Source organism: Citrus sinensis, chromosome 5 (assembly GCF_022201045.2).
Source record: "Citrus sinensis cultivar Valencia sweet orange chromosome 5, DVS_A1.0, whole genome shotgun sequence".
Classification (NCBI taxonomy): Eukaryota; Viridiplantae; Streptophyta; class Magnoliopsida; order Sapindales; family Rutaceae; genus Citrus; species Citrus sinensis.
In genome coordinates, this window is record NC_068560.1 from 21,805,340 (window position 1) to 21,832,947 (window position 27,608).

Genomic DNA, 27,608 nt, shown 5'->3' on the forward strand with positions numbered 1-27,608 from the left:
AGGTTTGAAATATTCGACTGAATTTGTGCTCTTTACAGAATTAGATTCTTTGAGAGATTTAGAGAAGCTGAACATTGGCAGAAACATGATCGACAAATTTGTGGTCTCAAAAGGTGCTACAAATACCGTAAAAAATCTAAAATTTTACAAATTAGATTCTTTGCCATTTGGTTTATTATTTTGCTGACTTGAGTAAGATGAAGTCTCTCAGTTTAAGTGGTATCAAACTCAATCATAGCATTTTATCTTCTCTTTCTGCGTTAAGAGAATTAGATCTAAGTGATACAAGATTCAAAGGAAAGAGTTGCAGAAGACAACCAAATAAGTCAACTATAAGCTAGCTGGGTGTATAAATAGTTAGAAGTGCTATAAATAAATAGTGTAGAGCCCTTTAGTTGGTTATAGAGACAGAAAGGATGTGTGCGTGTTTTTAATAGTTAAAGATATAGTTAGAATGGGTGGTTCAAAATAACAAATGGTGATAATGTTTGTTATGTTATTAATAATATTTGAAAGTGGGTGGAGTAAGGGATGTTTGGATCATGAGAGATTTGCTCTTTTGCCACTTCAACATTGCTTCAATGATCCTTATAGCCTTCACGACTGGGTAGATGATGAGGGAGCTACTGATTGTTATCAGTTGGGGTTGTCTGCAGCAACACCATAGGTCGAGTGAGACAAATTGACCTTTCTTTTATTAAGTATTTGAGAGAGGATTGGTATCTGAATGCTTCTTTGTTTACTCCGTATCAACAACTTGAGTAACTTGATTTAAGTGCCAACAACATGGCCGACTTTGTTGAGAATGAAGGTGCTTTGTTTAATTTATTTTACTTTCTCCCCCCTGATTTAAGTCGAATCTCAAGACTAAGCGACTGTATGCATATTCATCCAGTTGACAATTTTGACATATATTTTTTTAAATGATTAATTTTGAAATTACACCAACATAAATGATAAGTTTTGATTTTACTTGCAGGTCCAAAGAGGCTATCAAGATTGAACAACTTGAAGGTTTTTGATTTAAGTGGAAACTTGTTCAACAATAGCATCTTGTCATCTCTAGCTCGTCTTTCATCATTAAGATCTTTACTGTTATATGATAATAGACTAGAAGGAAGTATTGATGTTAAAGGTACATAATTAAAACTTCATCTCTTCTCCCAACTCTTTCATTAACTTGCTAAAATAAGATTCAACGGAATTTTATATTTTAATTAGTCTGAAGGAATCAGATAATAATTGGCAGCTCAAATAAACATACTTTTATTTATTCTATCAATCAATTAATTAAATACCATTTGGTTTAAATCTTAAGTCTTGGCATGTTTGCAGAATTTGATTCCTTGAGCAACTTAGAGGAGTTGGACATGAGCTACAATGAAATAGACAATTTCGAGGTTCCTCAAGGTAAACAATTAAAATATCATTCAATTACATTAATTTAATTTGTTTGATTAGGGAAGGCCCAAAAAGTACAAAAACATAATAAAAAAAAAGAAACATAGAATTTATATTATTTAAAAAAACAAAACGTAATACTATTATTTCAAAAATAGAATGAACTAAAGATTTGATTCCAGTTTTAGTCTTTAGAGCAAGCAAAAAACGATGTTGCTCTTTTCCTAAAGCATAAAATATGAAATGACTCCTAATTGAATTAATCATTTATTTCATTTAGCTCTAAATTTAGACAATAAATTTTGATTTTTTTTCAATCCCATCCTTATTATTATTATTGACCAGCTTGCAGTGGTTTGAGGAAGTTGAGTTATCTTCATCTATTGAGAGTTGGAATTAGAGATGGAAGCAAGTTGTTACAGTCAATGGGATCATTCCCATCCCTCAACACTCTTGACCTTTCGTATAATAATTTTACGGAAACAGTGACAACTACTACTCAAGGTAAGTAAAAGGTACAGATGTGGCCAAATTTATAATTAATTAATTTTTTGTATTATTAATAAAGCGAAATTCGTTGCTCCTTCCTTCTAAACAGAGTTGCACAATTTCACCAACTTGGAATATTTGAGATTGGACTATTCTTCTCTCCATATAAGCCTTCTGCAAAGCATTGCATCTTTCACTTCGTTAAAAAATTTGACGATGACTAATTGCGAAGTCAATGGCGTCCTAAGTGGTCAAGGTAAAATAAAAGTGTTGATTGTGAATAAGCTGTTAGTTAATTAATATTCCCTTCGTTAGAGTTGCAAAATTTGTTGCTCCTTCCTTCCAATTCTAAATAGAGTTGCAAAATTCACCAACTTGGAATATTTGACATTGTACAATTCCTCTCTCCATATAGGCCTTTTGCAAATATTGCCTTCGTTAAAAGTTCTATTCATGTATGATTGTTAAGTTAATGGTGTTATATGCGGTCCAGGTAAAAGAAAAGCGTTGATTGTGAAGTCAATGTCGTCCTACGTGTTCAAAATTTTTATTTATATATTTTATTGTTTAATGGTTCTACTAGGTTTTCCCCATTTCAAGAGTTTGAAAGAGTTGTACATGGATGACGCGCGCATTGCACTCAACACCAGCTTTCTTCAAATCATCGGTGAATCGATGCCTTCTATTCAGTACTTATCACTGTCAAATTCTAGTGTTAGCAATAACAGCAGGACTCTTGATCAAGGTTAATGAGATGCTCCCACCCTCCCCTTTTAATCTATAATATTAATTTTTGATTAAATATATAATTACACAAACTAATCTCTTACAAAAGAACAATATTCATTTGTTAACTTTTATATTGTACTGATGGATGAATTAATAAATTTTCAGGCCTCTGCCCATTGGTGCATCTCCAAGAGTTGCACATGGCTGATAATGATTTAAGAGGTAGCTTGCCTTGGTGCTTGGCAAATATGACATCCCTCCGAATATTAGATGTTTCTTCCAATCAACTTATTGGAAGCATCTCCTCATCTCCCCTAATTCATTTGACATCCATTGAAGATCTAATACTTTCAGACAATCACTTCCAAATCCCAATTTCACTTGAACCACTTTTCAATCACTCAAGACTCAAGATTTTCGATGCTGAAAACAATGAAATAAATGCAGAAATAATTGAGTCACATTCTTTGACCACCCCAAACTTCCAATTACAATCTCTCTTATTGTCTTCCGGTTATAGAGATGGTATCACATTCCCTAAATTCCTTTACAATCAACATGACCTGGAGTATGTTCGTCTCTCACACATAAAGATGAATGAAGAATTTCCAAATTGGTTGTTGGAAAACAACACAAAATTGAGACAACTTTCTCTCGTTAATGATTCTCTTGTAGGACCTTTTCGATTGCCAATTCATTCGCACAAGCAGTTAAGACTGTTGGATGTCTCCAAGAACAACTTCCAAGGCCACATTCCACTGGAAATTGGAGATATTTTATCAAGGTTAACAGTCTTCAACATTTCCATGAATGCTTTGGACGGTAGCATTCCCTCTTCATTTGGTAATATGAACTTCCTCCAATTTCTGGACTTATCCAACAATCAATTGACTGGTGAAATCCCCGAGCACTTGGCCATGGGTTGCGTTAGTTTGAGGTCTCTTGCGTTGTCAAACAACAACCTAGAAGGTCATATGTTCTCCAGAAATTTTAACTTGACAAACTTGATATGGTTACAATTGGAGGGCAATCATTTCGTAGGAGAGATCCCACAAAGTTTGTCCAAATGCTCCTCATTACAAGGATTGTTTCTTAGTAATAACAGTCTCTCAGGTAAGATTCCACGATGGTTGGGTAATCTCACAGTGTTACGTCATATTATAATGCCCAAAAATCATATTGAAGGTCCTATTCCATTAGAGTTTTGTCAGCTTCGTATCCTTCAAATTTTGGACATTTCAGACAACAACATATCTGGGAGTTTGCCATCTTGTTACGATTTTGTCTGTATCGAACAAGTTCACTTGTCGAAGAATATGTTACACGGACAATTAAAAGAAGGTACATTCTTTAATTGCCTTACCCTTATGATATTAGATCTTAGCTATAATCACTTGAATGGCAATATTCCAGATAGGGTTGATGGGCTTTCTCAATTAAGCTACCTCATCTTGGCTCACAATAATCTTGAAGGTGAAGTGCCAATTCAATTGTGCAGATTGAACCAACTACAATTATTAGATCTTTCTAATAATAATCTTCATGGTCATATTCCCTCTTGCTTTGATAACACAACACTTCATGAAAGGTACAACAATGGTTCTAGTCTTCAGCCATTTGAAACATCTTTTGTCATAATGGGAGGCATGGATGTAGATCCAAAAAAGCAAATCCTTGAAAGTTTTGACTTCACAACAAAGAGCATTACCTACACTTACCAAGGAAGAGTGCCTAGCCTCCTATCAGGACTTGATCTTTCTTGTAATAGGCTAATCGGTCATATTCCTCCTCAAATTGGAAATTTGACCAAGATTCAAACATTGAATCTATCACACAACAACTTGGCGGGACCAATCCCATCAACTTTTTCAAACTTGAGGAATATCGAAAGTTTGGATCTTTCCTATAACAAATTAAGTTGGAAAATCCCTTATCAACTTGTGGAGTTAAATACATTGGCTGTTTTTAGTGTGGCATACAATAACTTATCAGGCAAGATCCCAGAAAGGGCTGCACAATTTGCAACCTTCAACGAGAGTAGCTATGAGGGAAATCCTTTTCTTTGTGGACCGCCATTGCCCATTTGCATATCACCAACAACTATGCCGGAGGCTTCACCTAGCAATGAAGGAGATAATAATTTAATTGACATGGACATTTTCTTTATCACTTTTACAACATCATACGTAATTGTGATATTCGGAATTGTTGCTGTTCTATATGTGAATGCTCGTTGGCGACGTAGATGGTTTTATCTTGTTGAAATGTGGACAACTTCTTGTTACTATTTTGTTATAGACAATCTTATTCCAACAAGATTTTGTCATTGAAATTAATAAGAAGTTTAACTAAGATTCTTTAAGTACTAATCAGGTTTGCTTAAGAATTTTTTTTTTTGAAATTACAGTAGAATTGAGCATTATATAGTTTCCAAACACTTCGTATTTGTCTGTACACTTAGAAAGCTAAGCAACATGTTTTGTATATAGCTTTCCTATGTTGTGCAACATACTTAAACAAGAGCACCATCTCCAGTGTTAAAAGTAGCCACTTTATAACATTCATTTAGAAAATATATTTAGAATAATTTTATAATCATGCATAAGAAGCCCAGATGCACTTGGTAGCCTATTTTGTTGGAATAATTTTCAAAATAAATGGTGTCTTGTTGTAAAGACATGTATAAACAAATGGTGTCTTATTGTAAAGAGACGTCCAATTAATGGTACCTTATAGAAAAGGTATCTTTTCACTTAAGGATATAATTTTTCATGGTGACATTCCACTTGGAAATGCATCATTTTATGGTGACATTTCATTTGAAATGATGATGGTTCAATTTGGACCATTGATTAAAATTAAATCCTGATCCAATGGCTATGAATGAAGGGGTATCATAAAAAATGACAACCCAAATGGAAGGGCACAAGCATGTCTATAAATAAAGGCCATGTTTAGGGCATTTAGACATGCAAATAATGATCCTACACCACTCTTTTCTTAGCCCTCTTTTCAAAAATGAATTTCATCATATAACACATATTTTTTGTACTTTAAAAATCCAATATATTGTTTTTTGTAAGAACAATATATTGTTTCTTGGCAGGCTTGCAACATTCAAGAGTATTCTGGTTTGCTTTCGTCGATGCACAATGCAAGCAAACAAATAACTACTTCATTGTATCCTGGAGGCGTATTTGCTTAACCCATGTGCATCACTTAACTGGTGGGGGCAAATAACATCTTAAGGAAAGCGACATTTGTAACGTGCCTTGAAGAACACATTTTATGCAGTTTACCTAGAACTATTATTTTCTTTCTACATACAGAGTTGTAAACACATTACTTTACACAATAAAATTCTACAATTATTACTGTGATTCTCAATATTTGCCATTCCCCACCAACATATATTACTCTGAACAAGAACAATTATGGCGTTTTCATCATCTTCTTCACTTGCAGCATTAACACCAAATTCAAGCAAGATAGACTCAGACATTTCATCAAGAAAGGCATACGTCTAATAAAGTTGAAGCTTGATAAAAAATTCAGTGGAAGGTCAATGCCTCGGTACAACAAAGGACCTAACAATATCATTCTAGCAAAGATGAAGCAATATTCCTAAAGCTAAAGTTCTCAAATTCACCACACCAGAATTTCATATCTCCTCATCAATTTTAAAAACTAAAGATAATTAGGATTTAACATTAGGTTGTTATATATTAGTTTCATAATTTACAAGTCAACAAAGATATAGATTATGCAATTGAATTCAAATCGTGCTGGATGTTACTAAAAATTTATAAAAATTTACAAGTCAATCCCATATATTTCATAATTTTATGACTGGAAAGTTTCATTGGTTTAAATTTTGATTACCTTCAAGTGGAAGATGAAGATGAACATTATGCAAGTGATTCAGATTATATCATACACTCTCCAAATGCAACTAGAAATTAACAAGTTGATGCCCATAGATTTCATAACTTTATGATTGGAAAGTTTCAAAAAGTTTGAAACTTGAGAAATTCTGAATTTACCCTCCACGAAGCTATTTTGATTGATTTGACTTACTTTGTGATCAAACTAGAAATACAACATACAATTCAAGGTAGGAGTAAACTAAAACTAGGAAGAAATAGTGGTAAAAATTTGTTGTTAAATTGAAAGCACAACAAAGCTAAAAACCTATAAAAAGTACACGTATATAAAGTATCCATAAAATTACTTCATTCTACAAAGGATTATAAATTATTCTCTCACTTGTACTCCCTCTAAATTCCATGAGGAATCTGTTTATCTTATAGAAATTGGTTTAGTCAGCAACAAGCACTATAATTCTTGAAATAATTTTTTTTAATGCAATTTTCAATCATTTTCCAAAATACAATTAAATTGGAGCCAAGATTAGGTTTAGCTTTTACACAAAATAACCAAACAAAAACATAAAAAAAACTCACAATTTAGAGGGGTAAATTGAGTGGTCTAGAATTGAGCTAGCAGATCGTGATTTGGACTTCAATGTAATAAGGAATATGACAGGAAAAGAGAAAACCAACCATCATTGCAGTTGTTATTTGTTGACTCATTACTTTTCAATCAAAATTTTAAGAACAAAATGCCATGAGCTTTGAATATCAAATAAGTGTAAATATTAGTTCTAAATTCCACATATAAAGTTGTTAGAAAGATAAGTTAATTGCGGAGTCGAAAAATCTATATGCTGTTGTTTGAACTAGAAACAGAAATAGAATCCCACTTGATTTGATTCTCCACTCGATCCGCAACGTGGCTTGACGTGGTAATTTCCTTGCCTTGCTCCAACAAACAACTACTCTTTAATCCATACGTAGATAAGTCTTGCATGATTTTGCATGCAACATGCATGACCACATGCATGGCTGCATGAGATTGACAAATGTTCAAACAAAGCCCTCATATCTGTAGTTAGGCTTATGAACCCTTGCTGACCTCCTTGGTTCTCTATCAATAAACCATCGAAGCAATTTGCATGCTTATATACTATGAATTCAGTGGTGGAGGCGGTGCTGTGGTGGTGCCGGTGATCGTTCTGCTGGCGGAGGAAAAATCAACCAGCTATGACGATTATTTATCTTCGGTGAAGATGGTTCTATATTCCGTACTCTAAGGGACCTATGTGACGCCATCTTCAAATTATGAAAATTAATAACTTGTGAAGATATTTCAATCAAAGACGACTTGGAAACAATTTCAGTGGCTTTGGTCATGTAAGCATCATGTGAAAGAAGCAGCCCATGAATCAAGAAGAAAATGAGAAAATATGAATTGGCATTCATTTTCAAGCAATGATGTTATGACCTCTTTAAGCCATGCTCTTAATATACATATCAGTGAAATATGTAATGTTGAGAGATTACCCAACCATTATGGAATCCTACCAAGATGATTGTTACCACTAAGATACAATCCTTTTAGTGAACAACAATCAGACAAATTTTTTGGGATCTCTCTTACAAAGTGATTACCATCCAATCGCAATTTTGAATGAAAATAAATTTTTTTATTGGGAGTTTGACCTTAACATTAAATTTAGACAATGAATTTTAACTTTCTTCAATTATTAAACAGATTACAGACATTTGACAAATTTGAAAACACTTTATCCATCGAAAGTTAAAATTAGAGATGGAAGCTAGGTGCTACAGCTAATGGGAACATTAATTCCTGTCCCTCATCACACTTTATTTTGGGTCTAATAATTTTACGGCAGCATTGACCACTGCTCAAGGTAAGTAAAACTTACAAAAGTGTGGCAAAATAAATAATTAAGTGCATAAACTGTTAACTAATTTTAAAAAAAAAATGTTAAACAATTTCGGCGGAGCCTGCTTGTGGTTTTGATAAAAAGGAGGGGCTGGCTTCAAATATTTGAATAGGCATCTCCGCCGTACCTCAAACAAATCTGTCATTATTTGTGCCATGAAACATGTTTCGGCCGTCAAAGTCATGAGAGGGTTGATGACGCTACTACGTATGAATATGATGACACACCAGCCGACAGTGTAGTAACAGCTCAAAAACAAAATCTACCAAAATCAACGAAAGTTAATAAAAATTTATTTTATTAATAAACATAAATAAATAACTTATTATTTTTGGAGACGTGTGTGGTTGAGTCTGTGGACTGAAATGGAAAATATGAAGAAGTTCAGAGTCGTTGTGCAGATTGACTTCAGTTAAATGGGTCTAGTAGATATTTTATGCTGACGTGGCACGAATTAGTTATAACCTGTTACAACGTTTCCAGAAACATCAGTATAAATAGAAGCTGATGAGCAGTGCCTGTTGTACGATCCTTTTTCTTCTTCAGGTGTTCGTCAATTTGCATAGAATCTGTGTCATTGTGATCTGTGCAAAGTCTTCTGTAAATCCACTTATGTTTGATTAGTTGTTGATCGATAACGAGAGTAAATTTTTCCTTCAAATCTTGCTGGTTCGTGCCCCTGTTTCAGTTCTGGATTTTTCTTTAGTTCTGGTTTCGATTTGAAAAGGACTCAATAGACTCAGCATTATTTAACGACACTCTGACCATGGAGTACCGTAATCATAGTCTGATTTTAAGAAAATTATAACTTATTTTAAATAGCGCCTCAATATAATTCTAAATATTTAAAAGGAAAACATTATCCACCTGGAACGACTTCAAGTCCAAAGTAAAAGACAAGAGTGGCTCCCCGCAATTTTCTTGTTTTCAGTATATTTTCTCTTTTTCTTTTTTAAAATATTTTGACGCATGCATAATCTACCCTTGTTTATTATCTCTACTTTGCTCTGCTCAAGTCCATTTTTTTTCAAATATTATTTTAAATAATAAATTGAATAAAATTACATTTGTGTAATTAATTAGTATCTGAGGGGGGCATATTTGGTGTAATGCTATGTAAGACTCAGCTATTATATCACACATACGCATATAATTAAGCATTTGTTATTATAGCAAAGATCCATAGCATGAAAGTGAATAAATTTAACTAAATGATTAATTAATCAATTAAGTTTCATGAGCTTTAATCGAGTTAAAACCAAGTACAAACATCGGTTAACAAATACTGAAATTTAGTAAATTAAAAAAAAAAAAAACTAATTCAAGTAAGATGTAGTTTTTACATGTTGATCAGCAGAATACAACATTACATTTTGTCATTGACAATATTGCATTCCAGTCATCTAAAGCATTACCTCACGAGGTTTTATGAGAAACGAAAGATAAGTGTTTGCTCTGAACAATTAAAGTTGCTGCTACCAACCTCCCCGGAGACCAAGAAGACGGAACAGGAAGCTAATGCATCAATGTCTTCTTCATTATAGCTGCTGCGTAGTTAGGTGTAGTTTCCTCATTTGAAGCTGTCCATACATAGGCTTTCCCCCTGCTTATGTACAAATAAATGAACAACCTTGAAGCTTTATTATTCGCAACAAAAAGGGATTACCAATTGGAGAAGACTTTACAGAGTTTCTCTCACACTCTCTCTCTCTCTCAATTTCATCTAGAAGTCCCTCCGAAAGCATCTCCCAAAACAGTTAGTCATCTTTTATACTCTGTTTTCTAGAAACAGAGTCCTAACTAAATTAATTGACTGTACAGTGCATTTTAACATAGCATATTTAACCGTTAGTTTCATAATTTACAAGTCAACAAAGATATAGATTATGCAATTGAATTCAAATCATGCTGGATGTTACTAAAATTTTATAAAAATTTACAAGTCAATCCCATATATTTCATAATTTTATGACTGGAAAATTTCATTGGTTTAAATTTTTATTACCTTCAAGTGGAAGATGAAGATGAACTTTATGCAAGTGATTCAGATTATATCATACACTCTCCAAATGCAACTAGAAATTAACAAGTTGATGCCCATAGATTTCATAACTTTATGATTGGAAAGTTTCAAAAAGTTTGAAACTTGAGAAATTCTGAATTTACACTCCACAAAGCTATTTTGATTGATTTGACTTACTTTGTGATCAAACTAGAAATACAACATACAATTCAAGGTAGGAGTAAACTAAAACTAGGAAGAAATAGTGGTAAAAATTTGTTGTTAAATTGAAAGCACAACAAAGCTAAAAACCTATAAAAAGTACACGCATATAAAGTATCCATAAAATTACTTCATTCTACAAAGGATTATAAATTATTCTCTCACTTGTACTCCCTCTAAATTCCATGAGGAATCTGTTTATCTTATAGAAATTGGTTTAGTCAGCAACAAGCACTATAATTCTTGAAATAATTTTTTTTAATGCAATTTTCAATCATTTTCCAAAATACAATTAAATTGGAGCCAAGATCAAGTTTAGCTTTCACACAAAATAACCAAGCAAACATAAAAAAACTCACAATTTAGAGGGGTAAATTGAGTGGTCTAGAATTGAGCTAGCAGCCTTACTACATCGTGATTTGGACTTCAATGTAATAAGGAATATGATAGGAAAAGAGAAAACCAACCATCATTGCAGTTGTTATTTGTTGACTCATTACTTTTCAATCAAAATTTTAAGAACAAAATGCCATGAGCTTTGAATATCAAATAAGTGTAAATATTAGTTCTAAATTCCACATATAAAGTTGTTAGAAAGATAAGTTAATTGCGGAGTCAAAAAATCTATATGCTGTTGTTTGAACTAGCAAAGGAGAAAGTACCTGGCGAACCACAACATAATCATCAACTGATAGACTTAACTCCCCATCTGCTTGAGCATCAAATGGATATATAACCTGCAAGATAATGGGATAAATAAAACTTAATATTAAAAAAAATAATAAAAGCAGAGCAATAGTAGCAGCATCTGTTAGAACAACTATGATCATGACAAACAAGGATATACTAGAAACAAAGTTCTATTTCTACTAGGAAAAGAATAACTTCCAGATGATATCCAGGACTACTGGGCTACCAACAGTTATTAGACTCTCATATATGAGTTTTGTATGACTTAATGTAGTTGTTTAAATTATAGATGGGAACATAATTCTCAAAATTTGATTGTTTTCCACAAAGCATAGCCTATGTAACAAGAAGGCCATAGAAATTTAGGGTTACAAGTGTCCGACATCTTTCGAGTAATTGATTTAATATGACAGCTTATGGTCAGTCAAGTTCCCCTACCTAACAAGATAAGCTTTCTGGGCCAGATTTCTCATCCAATGCATTGATTGCCCCGAGGTCACATCACTCATATCTATATGAACATAGTTTTTTTTTTTTTTATAGAACATAGTTATTTTAGGTAAACAAAGCAAAGAGAATCATAATTCAACCATAATCATAAAAAAAGCCCAACCAACTTAAGAGAAAATCTTAAGAGGGATCATATGTTGAGCTATTAGCCTCATATCTATAAGCAATATCAAGACTTTAGATCACCTACGACCAGGGGCGGAGACAGCATAGTGGTTCACTGGGGGCTTATTCAACAGTAACATAAAATTTTTTAAAAAAATAATAAAAATATAAATTTAAAAGATTTATAGTATTTCAGTATATGTTGAAAATACGAATTTTTTACATTGATAAATTGTATTATAACTTCATTATCAATGTTATTAAATAAATTTTTTTCTATGTAAACAACCAAAATAAGTAGATGTTTAGAAATTTTTTATGGGCGTTGGATTAGTTGTGGAATTGGAAAAGTAAGATTAATAAAAAAATTATTAATGAGTTTGTGGGCCGTCTAAAAATTAAATTAATATTAATATTTATGGGTTTGATTTTAGTTTGTAAAACCCATCTTTTTTCATTTGAATTTAAAAAATTAGAGTGTGAGAATTTAAATATAACTATGTATTGTAGGCTTGACTATAAATTAGTGGGGGCTTTAAAAAAAATTATTGAGAATTTTAAGAAAACTAAATTAATTATTAAAAAAAAAAAATTTCAGTGGGGACTTAAGTCCCCACTGGTCCTAAGGTGAATCCGCCCCTGCCTACGACATCATAAGTGGCAACACAACTTTGGAGTGGTCAGACAATCGAGTTAGGATGCATAGTCTCAAACTTCAGCATACAACTTCTCTAAAATAGCAATTGTTAACATATATGTATCCATAATATTGATTTTGATGATAACAAACAAGATTAAGAATGATTAAGTTTTTAAAAACTCAAATTATTTTTCATACATTTTAAATAAATTATTATTTTCATAATATAAAGGTTTATACTTAATAGAAAAATAATTTTATGAAATTGGTTATTTTCAATTAATGGCCTTCAACAAAAGCTTTCCAAGTTACTGTTTGTCCTTCTTCCTGGTATGCCTTACACAACCACTGCCACCACTGATTGGCTTCTCCCTCGAGGTGAAAGGATGCTAACACCACTCGTTGATCTTCGGTTGTTTCCTAGTAATCAAAAACTTGGGTTACACGATTAAACCACTCAGTGGGATCACCACCTGAGTAACGTGGGAATTCGATCCCAGCCAATCTTGATGGGAACTGTTGTCGTTCCACGCCACTCTCTTCTCTTCTAGGCCGTGATGATGCTGCATGCTCATACTCCCATAGATGCACTAATTGAGCCGGCCAATTTGCTGATCACTTCTTCCAAGTGATGCAATTTATTGTTAATGCCCATCTCCATCCGCTGCATGCTATCTTGCATACTTCCGAGCTCTACTTCGACACGTTCAATTCGCTCCTTGTTGGTCGTCATTGTTGATCGTATGCTTTGATACCAATGATAGGTCCCGATCATAAACGTACAATAATGGCTAAGTTTACGTTGTTCTACTTATGGTGAGAACGACCAAGAATAGTAATTTGCGATAATTTTCTGGATAATCCTCTTGTTAATTGCAGGAGCTTATTTATAGTAGTTAATAAAACACTACGAATGATTTGTAGCCACAATTCACGGCTAAAATCAATTCAAATAAGTAATATTAAATAACAAACTAGAAACAGAAATAGAATCCCGGCCACTTGATTTGATTCTCCACTCGATCCGCAACGTGGCTTGATGTGGTAATTCCCTTGCCTTGCTCCAACAAACAACTACTCTTTAATCCATACGTAGATAAGTCTTGCATGATTTTGCATGCAACATGCATGACCACATGCATGGCTGCATGAGATTGAAAAATGTTCAAACAAAGCCTTCATATCTGTAGTTAGGCTTATGAACCCTTGCTGACCTCCTTGGTTCTCTATCAATAAACCATCGAAGCAATTTGCATGCTTATATACTATGAATTCAGTGGTGGAGGCGGTGCTGTGGTGGTGCCGGTGATCGTTCTGCTGGCGGGGGAAAAATCGACCAGCTATGATGATTATTTATCTTCGGTGAAGATGGTTCTATATTCCGTACTCTAAGGGACCTATGTGACGCCATCTTCAGATTATGAAAATTAATAACTTGTGAAGATATTTCAATCAAAGACGACTTGGAAACAATTTCAGTGGCTTTGGTCATATAAGCATCATGTGAAAGAAGCAGCCCATGAATCAAGAAGAAAATGAGAAAATATGAATTGGCATTCATTTTCAAGCAATGATGTTATGACCTCTTTAAGTCATGCTCTTAATATACATATCAGTGAAATATGTAATTGGTTTATTTATCAAGAGAAGTCATGACTATTATATTTGAATAGAAGAATTTATGATTTCCCATTAACATTATTATTGAAGTGGGGTGACTCAAATGTCAATTGCTTGAAGAATTTAGTTATTATTATTAGTATTGAAGTGGGGTGGGTAACCGTTCACTCAATTCGTGGGGGAATCATATATTACCATCCAATTACAATTGTGGAAAATTAAAGCAAAATGGGAAATATGGAAAGAAAGGAAGAAAGTTAAGGCATGAAAGACATATACAGTTGAAATTGATAATCATGTTTCTATTTTGTTAACTAATCAAATGGAAAGCTGAACTGTAAACAAACATTAAAACGTGTGGACTCCGCTGGCTGCCCTACAAGTCTACAATAATAATTGAGCACTTTGATTCATCCTTCTATGAATTTCTAGCCATATTGACTCCACCGAAATTTCCACAAAATTAAAAAAAAAATGAATTTCCACAAAATGCAAAACGCATCGAACTTAACTTTTGGTCTTGTGAACCAAAATGCAAATAAATAAAAAAAGTATAAAATTAAAAAAAGATAAGATTTTTAAAATGTGTGGAAGGTGATTCATGATTCATTGAAACTACTTGCCCCAAATATGAAGGCAAATCTATCTAATTTCATAAAAAATAGTTGGAAAAGATTAACTAATAGACGGAAATTAACCCCCAGAATAATGACTTTTTATAGAAGAATTTATGTTTTTTAAAATATGTTATCAAAGTGTATTTGATCAAATCTCAATTGGTTAGTATGGTTAGGATTTTGTGAACATCACTAAAAAGTGAAAACTATGAATGATAGGGGTGATGCTTGCAATATGAATAAATAATGAACCGATTCAATTGATGATTACATTTATATATTATTGATTATTTGAGTTACTTTGTGCTCAAGCAAATTCACATCAGAGTTTTGATTCTTTAGATATGAATTCATCACATTATATATGTCAGGTTAAGTGTAACAAAATTTTTAATTCAGTGCGAAAAGAATATGCGCTAAAAAATGATTTCAAGACTATTTGATTACCAAAAGCTGCTGTCAGAGTGCACTGAAAGTTTCTGCAGGATGCTTTGCGGTTGTTTATTATGTTATGATGGGCATATAATTCTCAAATTTTGACTCCTCTCAGCAAAAAATATATCAAAGTTTAGATTATGTGTTCGAGCTTTAATAAATGCCTGAGTTAATAATAATAACAACAATAATAATAAACTAAAAAGCAGAATTACGATTGAATGGTCTATAAAGATGAAAACGTGTGAACCCCAATAACCAACCCACAAATTCAGTGGCGAATTTGGAGAGGGCAAGGACGGGCATCTCACAAAAATTTTTATTTAGTTACAAAATCACCTTTATTGAAACCTATATAAAAATTTTTATATTAATTAGTTATGTTGCCTCTTCAATTATCATCAAATTCTTGTCTGTTCATCATTTGGTGAATAAATGTGTGTCTAAATAATTTTAAATAATGTCTAGAACAAATATTTTGAGAGGTAAAGCTTATTTTGTCTCGCATTATTACGTGCATCTATAATTTCTTATTTACAAAATTATATTGTAAGATAAAAATGTATTGAATTAGGGGAAAAAAAAGTTCAGCTCACTCAAAAACAAAAAATGGCATTAGCTTCGCCACCGCACAAATCTAGAATAATAATGATTCCTTATCATGCTGGGGATCCTTTACTTTCTAGCCGTATTGACAGCACCAGGTAAAGCTTTGTAAAATAATAAGTTACTCATTAGTGGTTTTTAATCTTTTTAATTCTTTTTACCGCACACCTGATCAAGAATTTTATTTTGTTAACTAATCAATTGCAAAGCATATATAAGTGTTGAACGGTACACAAGATTGGAAAAAAAAAATCTTAAAAAACGTGCGGATTCGGGTGGCCACTCCAGAAATCTATTACAATAATTAGCTTTGATGCTGGGAATCTTTTAATTTCTGGCCGTATTGAAGTTTTTAAAATAACAAGTTCCCCTTCTCGTTTTTTTTTTTAAATATATATGGTTATAACAATTTTAGAATAATGACTCATTTGTAGAAGAATTTATGATTTCCCATTAATATTAATATTGAGTGGGGTGGGTCAAATCTCAATTGCTTGAAGAATTTTTTTATTATTATTAATATTGTTAATATTGAAGTGGGGTGGGTAACGGACCAGCGTTTCACTCAATTCGTGGCGAATTAAATATTACCATCCAAGGTAGAACTGTGGAAAATTAAAGCAAAATGACAAATATGGAAAGGAAGGCTGAAAGTAAGGCATGACGAAAGTCTTTGAGAAGGCTGAAGACTACCAAAGAAGACAACTGAAAGCTAGCTGGGGCCTGAGTGTATAAATTGTTAGATGTGTTTGTTATAAATAACATAGAGCCCTTTTGTTATTTATAGTTATAGAGAAAGAGAGAATGTGTGTTTTTTAATAGTTAGAGATATAGCTAGAATGGGTGGTTCAAAATCCAAAATGGTGACAATGTTAGTTCTCGTATTAATAATATTAGAAGAGGGCGCCGGGAGGTGGGGGAGTCGAGTGAGGGATGTTTGGAGCATGAGAAATTTGATCTTTTGTGGCTTAAACATTTCTTCAATTCCCCTTATAGACATCAAAACTGGGTAGATGAACAAAGGGAAAGGGTTGAGTGCAGCAACTCCACAGGCCGAGTGGTACAACTACACCTTGGTCTTACCAGGAATATCGATCTGGGAGAGTGGTATCTGAATGCTTCTCTATTTACTTCCTTTCAACAACTTGGTAACAAAATAGCCGGCTGCATGCGTTGAGAATGAAGGTCCTTCATTTAATTTAATTTACTTAATTCCTCCCTCCCAATTAATGTCTATAACCATTAGGAGGAACAAGGGATTTTATTAACTCAAATATATGTAATGGAGGAGCTCATTCTTTGGTTTTACTTGCAGGTCTAGAAGCAGGTGTCATCTAACAGCTGCTTTGATAATTTCCCACCCCTTCATCTTTGATGGAAAGATGAAATAAAAACAAAATGGTGAAAATGGTATTGGTACCTGAGGCTATGTAATCTAATTCAACAACTGCACCATCAAAACGATTACATAAGTCCCAGAAGAATCAAACATTAGTTTGCAAAATATCAATTGCTGGAGGTTTGATTCTAACTTCTGCTCTTCATTTTTATGGGCATATTGTGTTGTACTTGCATCCGAAAATCATATTTTAGTTTACTTACACTCAACGCTTGGATTAAAGTTTTAGGGGGGGATTGAAGAAGACTAAAATGACACAAAAGAGTTGAGCGAGTGCGGGTTTTGTCTTCATTTAAGGAGCTCTTTGTAAATTTTAGGATTTTTTTCCTGAGAAAATTTATGCCAACTCATTCTTTGCTTCTTTTCTGAACGGACAGATGCAACCGAAAGTATATTCTTGAATTCTCTAGGATGAGAGACATACGTTTAGATTCATCGAGCCTTTAAAACAATATCAAATTTTAGATTGCTGAAATTTTATATATCTGAGTGTGATGGTGTTCCAATTATAAGCTCGAGGGTGCAACTTCACTAAGGTTTAGAATACCTTCCTATAGAATTGAGAAATCTCCATTGGCATAAATATCCTTTGAAAATATTGCCATCAGATTTTGAATTGGAGAACCTGATTGAACTCAGCTTGCCTTGTAGTAAGGTTAAGCAAATTTGGAAAAGAGAAAAGGTATAATGTATTGCTATTACCAAAGTATCTATTTTTCTTTCTTTAAGTATTTATAATGAATAACTTTGAAATTGAATGATGCTCATTTAGTATAGTTGTGTATCTTTGGTTATAGGAAGCTGTCAAGTTAAAATCTATAGATCTTCACCACCCCCTGTATCTCAATAGGATCCCAAAAAAACTAAATCTTAAAAAAATAAATCTTTCAAAATGTGAAAGCATGCTTACGTTACCCGCGTATATCCAGAATTTCAACTAGCTCAGTATGTTGTGTTTTCATGGGATGCAAAATTCATTTTGTTTCTCATGAAAGGATTGACTTGTCCGAATGTATTAGGGTTAATAAACCAACTAATCCCATAATTTGTTGATGTAGGGTCCTAACAAATTATTGCAGTAGATTGTAGATCAATGCACTATTCGAAAACGTATTTGATCCACACAGTGAATGTTTGAGGGTGCATTTCTCGCGAACCAGCCATACCCTAAACGAGGAGCCAGTCTCCTTATAATTGAGTAGACAGGTGAAGTCTGGTAGCAAATATCCAAGAGCAGGAATTCTATGCTCAATCACAAGGACATCCTCTTTTGGACTATAATTCGAACATGGTTCCTACTAGGAGCCAAGAGCCTTTCTTGCTGGAGATCGGGGTCGGCAGACCTAGTCTATAACGGTTAGCGAGACATGCACTCCTATTTGAGAATCTAGGCACGAAACCAATCAGCCGCAACTACAACATTCAGGCATCCACTTCCGAAGCTGAGGGAGGTGATGGACGTGGATCGTGGGGCGTCAGATTTGTAGGAAGGCTATAAAACGGTAATCAACGAAGGTAAAGGGGTTAGACACTTTTACACTAGAACTTAAGAAATAAGAGCATTTACTAAAAAAGGAGAGAAACACTCATAGGTATTCCACTGCCTAAGAGATCATGAGAGAGCCACGAGATCAGTGGCCGAGTTTCCCAAAAAGTAAACCTAAATTTCTAACTTGAGCGTAGGAGGATTTTTCCGGCGTGCTCTGACCAGTTTTTGTGTGCGCAGGAGTCTGCTAAGTCATACGAGGCATAGCTCTGCTCGGTTAGAAGAGTTACGTGAAGTATCCTAGGTTGGTCGTGAGTTCGGGAGTTGAGGAGAGATCCTGGTTGCAGACGAGCAGACGCCAGAATCTCGCATCAACAGTGAAGATGATTCAATATTAAGCATGTCATATAATCTGGAAGTGGATATTGGACCAATTTGATGATGAATTTCTTTCAATCTCAATCTTTTTCTTTTTAGCAACATGACTAGTCATTGTGCAAATTTAAACTCTGACAATGATTTCTCAATCGGTTTCTAAAATGATGACCATGCATGTATATGTGTGTGTGTGTGTAGAGAGAGAGAGAGAGAGAGAGATCACACGTGTGTGATTTCCTTTTACCAATAGGATATGCAGATAGCTTGATCTTACCCAATAGCGAAACAAACTTCCTAATAAGTGAAGGTATAGTATAAATACTTATACTTTCATGTTATTTTGTTCATCAGTAGCTTGATTATTTTATATGCGTCTTCGATTTTAATTTTCTTTCCCTATAATCGCTATTATCTTTGAACTGGTCATGATTTGCCTATAAGATTTCTCATGTTGTTTTGAGGTGCAATGGATTTTGAATTTAGTGACGAGCAATGGAAGCCAGAAGGCAAATTATGAAAATGGATAAAGATCTATAATTAGTTGTTATGGGATGTCACATATCATATTGATGGTAACATTATATATATGTACATATAATTAATGGGGTTGGCTCATGAGCCCATTAATAATCGTATATTTGCTTATATACTTCAAACAATGTACTATGAAGCAATTTCACAAATACTTGTTAGCTTATGTTGAGCTTTATTGAATCAGTAGTTCACAGTTCAATAAAATGCAGGCTTGCTATTTGAAGTACATGGTTATGGTGCGTACATTCTTCATAAGGCTAACTACTAATTTATCATTGAAACTTGAAAAATGTGACAGAGAGATGTAGATAACAGCCGCAAAACACTGAGATTGAAAATCAGGGCTACTAAATTCTACTAAAAGCCCTTAAAATAGATAGCGATCACCCTGAAATGTATATACTGAAACTAAGAAATATTAATCGCAAAGTTATGCATTAATAGAACTATTGACTACTTATCTTTAGCATAAGGTATATTTTTAACTACAGCTTTCTGCTTTGTTCTAAGAACTAGGCAAAAATGGTGTATCTTCAATCCAATCAACATGTATACCACTTATCTTCCTCTTCACTTCTGTCTATTTTGATTTGTACTTCATATCCTGCACTTGCTGCTTAGAAATAGTCTTATTCTGGACATTGAAAGTAGAAAAAGTGCTTGAAACAATCATTGGCATAGCCCGAGATTCCATTGAATCGTGGACTCCAAGCTTTCATAGTTCTATAAAGAAAATGACAAAACTTCATACAACTGGCATTCTGCTTTTAACATTTGCACAACCTGAGCGAGTTAGCAAGCCCCTTGTTGCGTTCCCATTGAATAGACCTACTTCTGTTATCCACAGAAGATCCACCACTCAAAATGTTTATCACCAGGCTATTCTTAAACTGAGCCTAAACTGAGTAGAAACTTCCGCACATCTCTCAGCATTTACATGAAGAAATCGACAACTATCCTTATCTCTCAGCACATCTCTCAGCATTCTACAAAGTTGCATTTCACTAAGCAATCTATCCTCTCCATTCCTAGCAAAGTGACATTGATTCTCGTATTTGTAATCGCCAAACTTGGGTTTTGGGCATAGCGTGGTCTTAAAATTACCACCCAATACTTTGTTCAGTGCCACTGGCATCCACAACCTCTAGCCCTGTTAGCTGAATCATATTCAATGGGACAGTGAGGCTGCATTTCACTAACATATTCAATTTGACTACTTATATTGACGCAAATATTAGAATTTGAAATCACTTCTTTTCTTGGAATATTATATTAAAATGACCCCAAATGAAAGTTCTTGAATGGAAATGATTTTTATTTAATTTTCCAACAGAGTCAAGAAAACCCAGAGAACACAAAATTTACACAGTAATATGATTAAGAGCTGAGAACGTACATGTAGTAAATGTCTATAAAAAAACACCCAAGGGTTTCTTTAAAATTAGAAACTAGTAAACAAAAAGAAAGAATCATTTTACATTTTTAGCAACTTTGGGTCATGGGGAACATATTGAGCGTGGTTTAGTGGGGACATGGGGAACAGACTTAGGGTATGGTAGTTGAGAAAGGGAATAAGAAGAGTTTAGTTAACTACGAATTTTGTTATAAAAATTATAACAAAATAAAAATTGGAAATAACTTTTTGTTGGTAACTTTTTAAAAAAGTTAAGGAAAGTTTTTTAAGAAAGTTATAAAATGGACATTCTGTTCTTGTTAGTAACTTTTTGTCAGCTATAGTTTTAACAACCCATGGACCTAGCTTAATGGTTTTCTAACAATTTTGTTTTGTTAACTACGAATTTATATTTTGGGAGAGACTGAGGATTAAAAACTGATTTGCATTTTGTCCACTTTTTTTTACTTAAAAAATGATATTTGGCCACAAAAGAAAATATTATCATAACAGAAGCGATAGTATTATAACATAAACGGTGTTGGCCTTTTGTGTGCTACAAAAATAATGCAGCATGACCATTACCCTTTTTTTTTTTATTGATAATATTCAAATATCAGTACTAAAAAAATTTACAAGCTTCATATAAATACATATTTGATTTTAACTAGAATATGTGATTTTAAAAAAAAAATAGTTCACCTTATGTTAAAAACTAATTTTAAAAAGATAAAAGTTTTAAAATATTCTTATTTACTGTACATTTTTATTTTATTTTTTTCATAACACAACTTTAAAATAATATGTTAGTTATAATAATTTAATAATTTATTTCTTAAAAATTCTACACTCTACTAATAAAAAATATACATTAAGCTTTAATAGCATTATACTATTTTAATATCTTTTCAACATATAATCAAACATGAAATAAGTGGTGAGTGAATTTTTAGACACCGAAATATTCCAAGTGGCAAATTTTAGGCACCAAAATTTCCTTTTCTTTTTAATCTATTTCATAAACTCCATCTCCATGTAATATATAATCTGCTTAATATACACCCTAAATAAGGCGCTAATCTAAGAATATAATGCCCAATCCTTCCCCATGTATCACATTTTATAGATGTGTGGTTCCAGTGATAGAGGCTATTACTTGGAGCCCACTCCAATACACTATTCCATGGCCCTCCAAACCGAAAAGAAGGAAACCGAATGCCTATTTATAGCTTCATCTACTGACTCAGCAACTCATGCCTACATTTCAAATTGGGGTTTCACTTCATACTGAATCTTACTGTTGTCATCACTTTAGGGTTTCAATTTCTCACTCACTCACTCACCCCAAAGTTGCTAAGAGTGAGTGAGTGATTGAGTGAGAAATTGCTAAGGGTTTCAATTTCTCACTCACTCACTCACTCTTAAAAAGGGTAATGGTCATGCTGCATTATTTTTGTAGCACACAAAAGGACAACACCGTTTATGTTATAATACTATCGCTTCTGTTATGATAATATTTTTTTGTGGCCAAATATCTTTTTTTTTTTTAAGTAAAAAAAAGTGGACAAAATGCAAATCAGTTTTTAATCCTCAATCTCTCCCAAAATATAAATTCGTAGTTAACAAAACAAAATTGTTGGAAAACCATTAAGCTAGGTCCATGGGTTGTTAAAACTATAGCTGACAATGGATTTGGAAGAGGGCAGTTTAGGTGCCATATTGAAGATAACAGAATAGTTGATTCATTTTTGTACCAGAGAGATTTAGATATATGAGACTTTTGTTCCTGTAAACCAAATTTCACCGTATGAGTCTAGGATTGCTTGGTTTTCTAAGGGAATTTGTGATGGACAGTGGTGTTCCCATTCAGATAATTGATACTGCTGGTGGTTTCTGAAAAGATAGGAAGTTACTCTTAATCTGAATGGAGGTATCTGACACTGGCTTCTGTTGGTTTAGTATTGGGTTCCAACACTGGGTTTTGTTGGTTTAAGTAACATTTGCTGGATTGTCGAGAGATCTTTTGTAGGAGTCAGGAGGAGGATTTGTCTTGGGAAACCTCTGATGAGTGGAGTTCTAGTAGACATTTTATCAAATGAAGTATTCGCCTTAAGAACTTTGTAATGTTATATACTTTGCATCATCAGTGAAATTATGTGGAATATTGCTGTTTTGCGCTTGGAACATCCTCTTATTGATTACTTGAAACCATTTACACGTATACAGCAAATAGGGATATTGCTTTGCAGAAGTTATAAGATCTGTCTTCAGTTCTGATGATTGCTGAATGGCTTGAAACTTCCTTTTTGTTTGGACTGATGTCTTTGCTACTTTGTAATTGGAAGTAATCCGAAGAATAAGTTAGATTTCATTACATACAAATCATGTTGCTTGCTGATAGTCTTGAATTTCATAAAAGAGGACTTAAAACAGTTTGGTTTCAATTAAACACGGGGAAGTAGTGTAATGTTGATAAATTTGGAATATCAACAATCTGTATGGGCGGCACCATACAGGTGGGGCACAACGGTGATAGCCTACAAGAAAAGTAAATTTCGAAAGCATAATTTGGCTCCGATTGAGGTAATAATTTTCTTTAAACTCATTTAGTTTTATATCAAACAAAATCAAGACTGCCTTTCTCTTCAATATTTTTTATGATAATATCTTTAGAAGCATCTCATTGACGGGTAACAATGGCATCCCTGAAAGAGTCTAGAAACTCAATGATATTATCTTCTACAAATGGTTCATTAAACTTTGTCGTTGTACTCAAATGTACACTCAGATCAATGAGAAGCTATGCCACTGTAGCATGTAGTGATGGCACTTAATAAGTGAGTTGCTAGGATGTGAACTAGAAAAATTAAATATTGTCTCCTTGGGTATGCTAGCTCGTAAGTCAGGGTTAATATCAGAGCTTAAGATACTATAACCGTGAGAACCTATTGACTGCCAATTAAAATATCCATTAAAATGTCTAGGGAGTTATGAAGGTGGGGGAAACTTCCAATTTCTAAGGCCACAGAGTAGACATCATCCAGGATCCTAGGAAAGTCCAGTTAACCTCCTGCTCGATGCAATTAATGAATTTGGTCAATGCCACTGAAACCTGCTAACTGACGTCACAATGCGACATGAGCACTTCAAAATGGGACAGACAGTCAGTAGCACTAAATTTTTCTTGCCTAAGATTGAGCAATTGGTCTAACTACTAATCCCTATTGTAGGTTGATCATTATTTTTTCAATTATGTTCAGTTTGACCCAAAAATTTGCAGAATCTTGAGCTGAATATTGTCACTGAACACTGTCAATGTCGTTTAGCATAGCCAACAAACTTGATGTTAAAACAAACACACAGTGTGTCTCATGTCTCACAAACCAAATTATCATCTGTAATGATGGAGAATTTTTCCAATGTATGAAGTATGCTTTGATACGTGGGTTACCTTGGAGAAGATATCTCAAAATAAAGAATATGGGGAGAAAACAGTTCAGTAGTTTATTATTCTGTAGTCAAGTTTTGTCTCGAAAATGGTCAAAATTTAAATGAATAAGGACAGGGGATCTTCATTCTTTTTTCCCTTTTTTATACCAAGATATCTCTCAACCTTTATATAATCCCCACTGGATATCTGCTTCTAATAATTAAAATAAAAATTTCACCGCTCTAACAGTAAAAAGTAACATCTTTAGTCAAATAATTTACAGTTCCTCATCATCTTAGTGTGAGACTATCAGTACATTCCAAAAACATAATAAAACTGGTTTGATCCTGTTTATTGATGTTTAAATGTTGTTCATTGTGACATGTAGAAATGATGAGGCGATGTTTATTTGGACATCAATTAGTAAGATCTTGTTTGAAGTTGTTTTCTGAAATGAACTGCCAAATGGTAGTTTTTTGGGGGCATTTGATGGCTCTTCTTTTTTCCTCATTTTCAACATGTGCCTGCTTGGAACAGGAAGGATTAGGCTGCAGAGTTGTTATTTATTTTGAGATGCTCTGGTCATTGCACAATTTGTTCACACTGGAAATTAGAATGAGAAATTTGTTGATGCTGTTTTGAGAGATCTGCATTCTATGCACAATAACATGATTAATGAAAATGCATTGTAGGACTGGAAAGATCTGTGGCAGCCTGAGCTCGCAGGAAGAATTTCAATGGTTAATTCTCCCCGAGAGGTTATTGGTTCAGTTTTGAAGTATAGGGGAGCATCATACAATTCAAACGATATTGATTCGCAAGTTGCTGGTGAGAAGAATGCTGTTCAGCAGAATCTGGCATTACTGGCAAACCAGGTACCCTTACAGAAATGATATCTGGTCATTGCATGTTATTGCCTGACAACTGATTTTGTTTGTAAAAGTCTGCTTCTTCATACATATGAATGCATATGTTAGTGTTTTCTTCTCCTTTTCATACATATAAATGCATATGTTAGTGTTGTCGTTTCCTTTTCATACATATTAATACATATGTTGGTGTTCTCTCCTGAGATGGATGCAATAAAGGCTTTTGCTCCTAAATTTAGCTGAAGAAATGGCAAGGGATGTGAGATTCTGTCTCATTAAATTAACAAAAACCCAAAACAATGAAAATCCATAATAATGTGGTGTGGGTAAATTGGCTCCATTTGGTTCGTTTCCTTAATGTGAATGCGCGAGCAATAGAGACTAACAAAATGAAGTGACAACAAGAAGTAAGTGTCCTTTGATGGATGCATTTTTAGGCAGAAATATGTTTGTAATTGACCAAATTTGTCTGGCATGCCAATTTCAAAAAAATTAAATTATGTGGTTATTAGCTGTAATGAAGGGGGATAGTAGGTGCAATCAGGTGGATCCAGGAAAGTTCAACAAAGTTTTGGTATGGCGTAGTGAAATTGGTTTGTGCAACTCAGGAGTCTTTCAGGTGAACGATGATAGGTTTTGATTTATGAATATTATAAATCTACTGTGCATAGTATTCTAGTAGAATCATCTATAAGTTCTAGTTATTGAAATTGTATACTTTGCCCGGTTTGAGTTAAGGGCACATGTAATATGAAAGATAGTTGTTGCATCTTTTAGGTTACCTAACATTTGATCAATCCTATTATGGGGGCTTCAAGATGTCTAACAATATGTAGAATGCCCATGCTCCTCCCCATTGTTTATCTTCTACAATAATTTGTTTTAGATGCTAATATCTTTGTCGATACCGGTAACAATATTACAATATCTGCGTTTATTGGGTTTTACATAGGTTCGACTGTTTGACAGTACACACTATCTGAAGGCATTTGCAATTGGAGATGTATGGGTTGCTGTTGGGTGGATTAGTGATGTTCTTCCTGCTGTCAAACATATGTCTAATGTTGCTGTTGTTGTTCCCAAGTCTGGTGCTAGCTGCCTGCCATTCTACTTCGATATTCACATTGTTATCTCGTTCATATTAGCGATCAGTAAACACGATAATGTGACTAATAAGTTCGTATTCTCTTTATAGGCAATCCCTGCTGCCTCAAGACTTGAAACAAAACAAATTGGAGGGCGAGTCAGAGGTCCATCTCCGTTAATCCATCAATGGATAGAATTCTGCTTGCAAACAGCGAGAGCATTGCCTTTCAAGCAAGAGGTAATCCCAGGTGCATCTCCCTCTGCCCTTGAAAGTACTCTGGTTAAGTTGCCTGAAGAACTTCTGGAGGGTAAACCAAGTCTGGATACTAACTTAATTGCTGGAGTACTCCTGGCTGAAATTCTGGCCAGATGTGAGTTTTTGGAGCCATTATCTGAAGCTACTTTGTCAGATTATGAGTGGCTGGTTGTTAATCTGCAAAAACCTGCTCCTGTCTTGATGAAAAGGGTGCAACATTACTTGTCATCATTAATCCAAAGCTTTCTAGCAAGAGCTACATTGAAAAGTTAATGGCGCTGCATGCCAGTCATTATAATGCTGTCAGGGCAATTGGGTCAGGGCAATTAGGTCAGAGCATAACTTCATTAGGAAAGGAGGCTTCAGCTACGTTAAATATTACAGGATGTACTGAGATGGCTGAAGTTCTTGAGGTTTTATGAGAAACGAAAGATGAGTGTTTGTTTGAACAAAGTTGTTGCCAATCTTGCAGAGTTCGAAAACAAAGATCACGGAGCGAATGCCACCGATTTCTTCATCATTTTAGCCTCCATAGTTGAAGTTTCCTCATTTGAAGCTGTTTATGCATACGATTTTTCCCTGCTCTAGTACAGGAAATTGAAGAATTAACCAGATGTGATATGCTGAAAGAGGGAAGTTTTCTTCCTTGAATGTGGCCTTTGTGATTTGTCTTGAAGGAATAAGATGATCACTGGCAAGAACCCTATCAAGGTAGATTTTATGGTGTTAACATATTATTCAGCATTTTGTTACATTAGCAATGATGCTTTCATAGCATGAAAGTGTTTAAATTTAACTGAATGATCTTGATTGATCAATTATGAGTTTTAATCGAGTAAAAACTAAATACAATAATCGTTAACAAATATTGAAATTGGGTAAATATGATCTTGATATTGATG

General features: G+C 33.9%; 2 protein-coding genes and 1 long non-coding RNA gene across 22 annotated transcripts in view; 2 read left to right on the forward strand and 1 right to left on the reverse strand.

Moving 5' to 3' along the window:
* The window catches only part of LOC102624976 (uncharacterized), a 46,410-nt gene extending 18,838 nt beyond the window's left edge, over window positions 1-27,572 (forward strand). The window contains exons 1-3 of one of the 3 annotated variants that reach the window (XM_052442275.1): window positions 25,474-25,983; window positions 26,317-26,447; window positions 26,560-27,572. In XM_052442275.1, coding sequence (XP_052298235.1) covers window positions 25,864-25,983; window positions 26,317-26,447; window positions 26,560-26,629 — 321 coding nt within the window. In that variant the 5' untranslated portion in view covers window positions 25,474-25,863 and the 3' untranslated portion in view covers window positions 26,630-27,572. Of the gene's footprint in view, window positions 1-25,473; window positions 26,453-26,559 lie in introns of those variants that run through there. The other 2 variants (XM_052442274.1, XM_052442273.1) reach the window with 2 other exon arrangements.
* The window catches only part of LOC102621844 (receptor-like protein 13), a 215,691-nt gene that overhangs the window by 1,039 nt on the left and 187,044 nt on the right, over window positions 1-27,608 (forward strand). For 12 of the 18 annotated variants that reach the window (XR_008055030.1, XM_052442233.1, XM_052442225.1 and 9 more), the window contains exons 3-5: window positions 39-113; window positions 980-1,135; window positions 1,336-1,410. The exons of 1 other annotated variant lie outside the window; for it this stretch is intronic. Coding sequence is in view for 15 of the 17 variants with exons in the window: in XM_052442233.1 (XP_052298193.1) it covers window positions 39-113; window positions 980-1,135; window positions 1,336-1,410 (306 nt within the window). In the remaining 2 variants the exon portion in view is untranslated. Of the gene's footprint in view, window positions 1-38; window positions 114-979; window positions 1,136-1,335; window positions 1,411-1,746; window positions 1,906-1,999; window positions 2,147-2,473; window positions 2,636-2,784; window positions 4,581-27,608 lie in introns of those variants that run through there. 5 more of the 18 variants (XM_052442214.1, XM_052442213.1, XM_052442230.1 and 2 more) reach the window with 3 other exon arrangements.
* On the reverse strand, window positions 9,612-11,792 carry LOC127902618 (uncharacterized). The gene is made up of 2 exons (XR_008055047.1): window positions 11,315-11,792; window positions 9,612-10,031 (listed from the first exon to the last, which is right to left on the reverse strand). It is a non-coding gene; the product is annotated as an uncharacterized LOC127902618 (long non-coding RNA).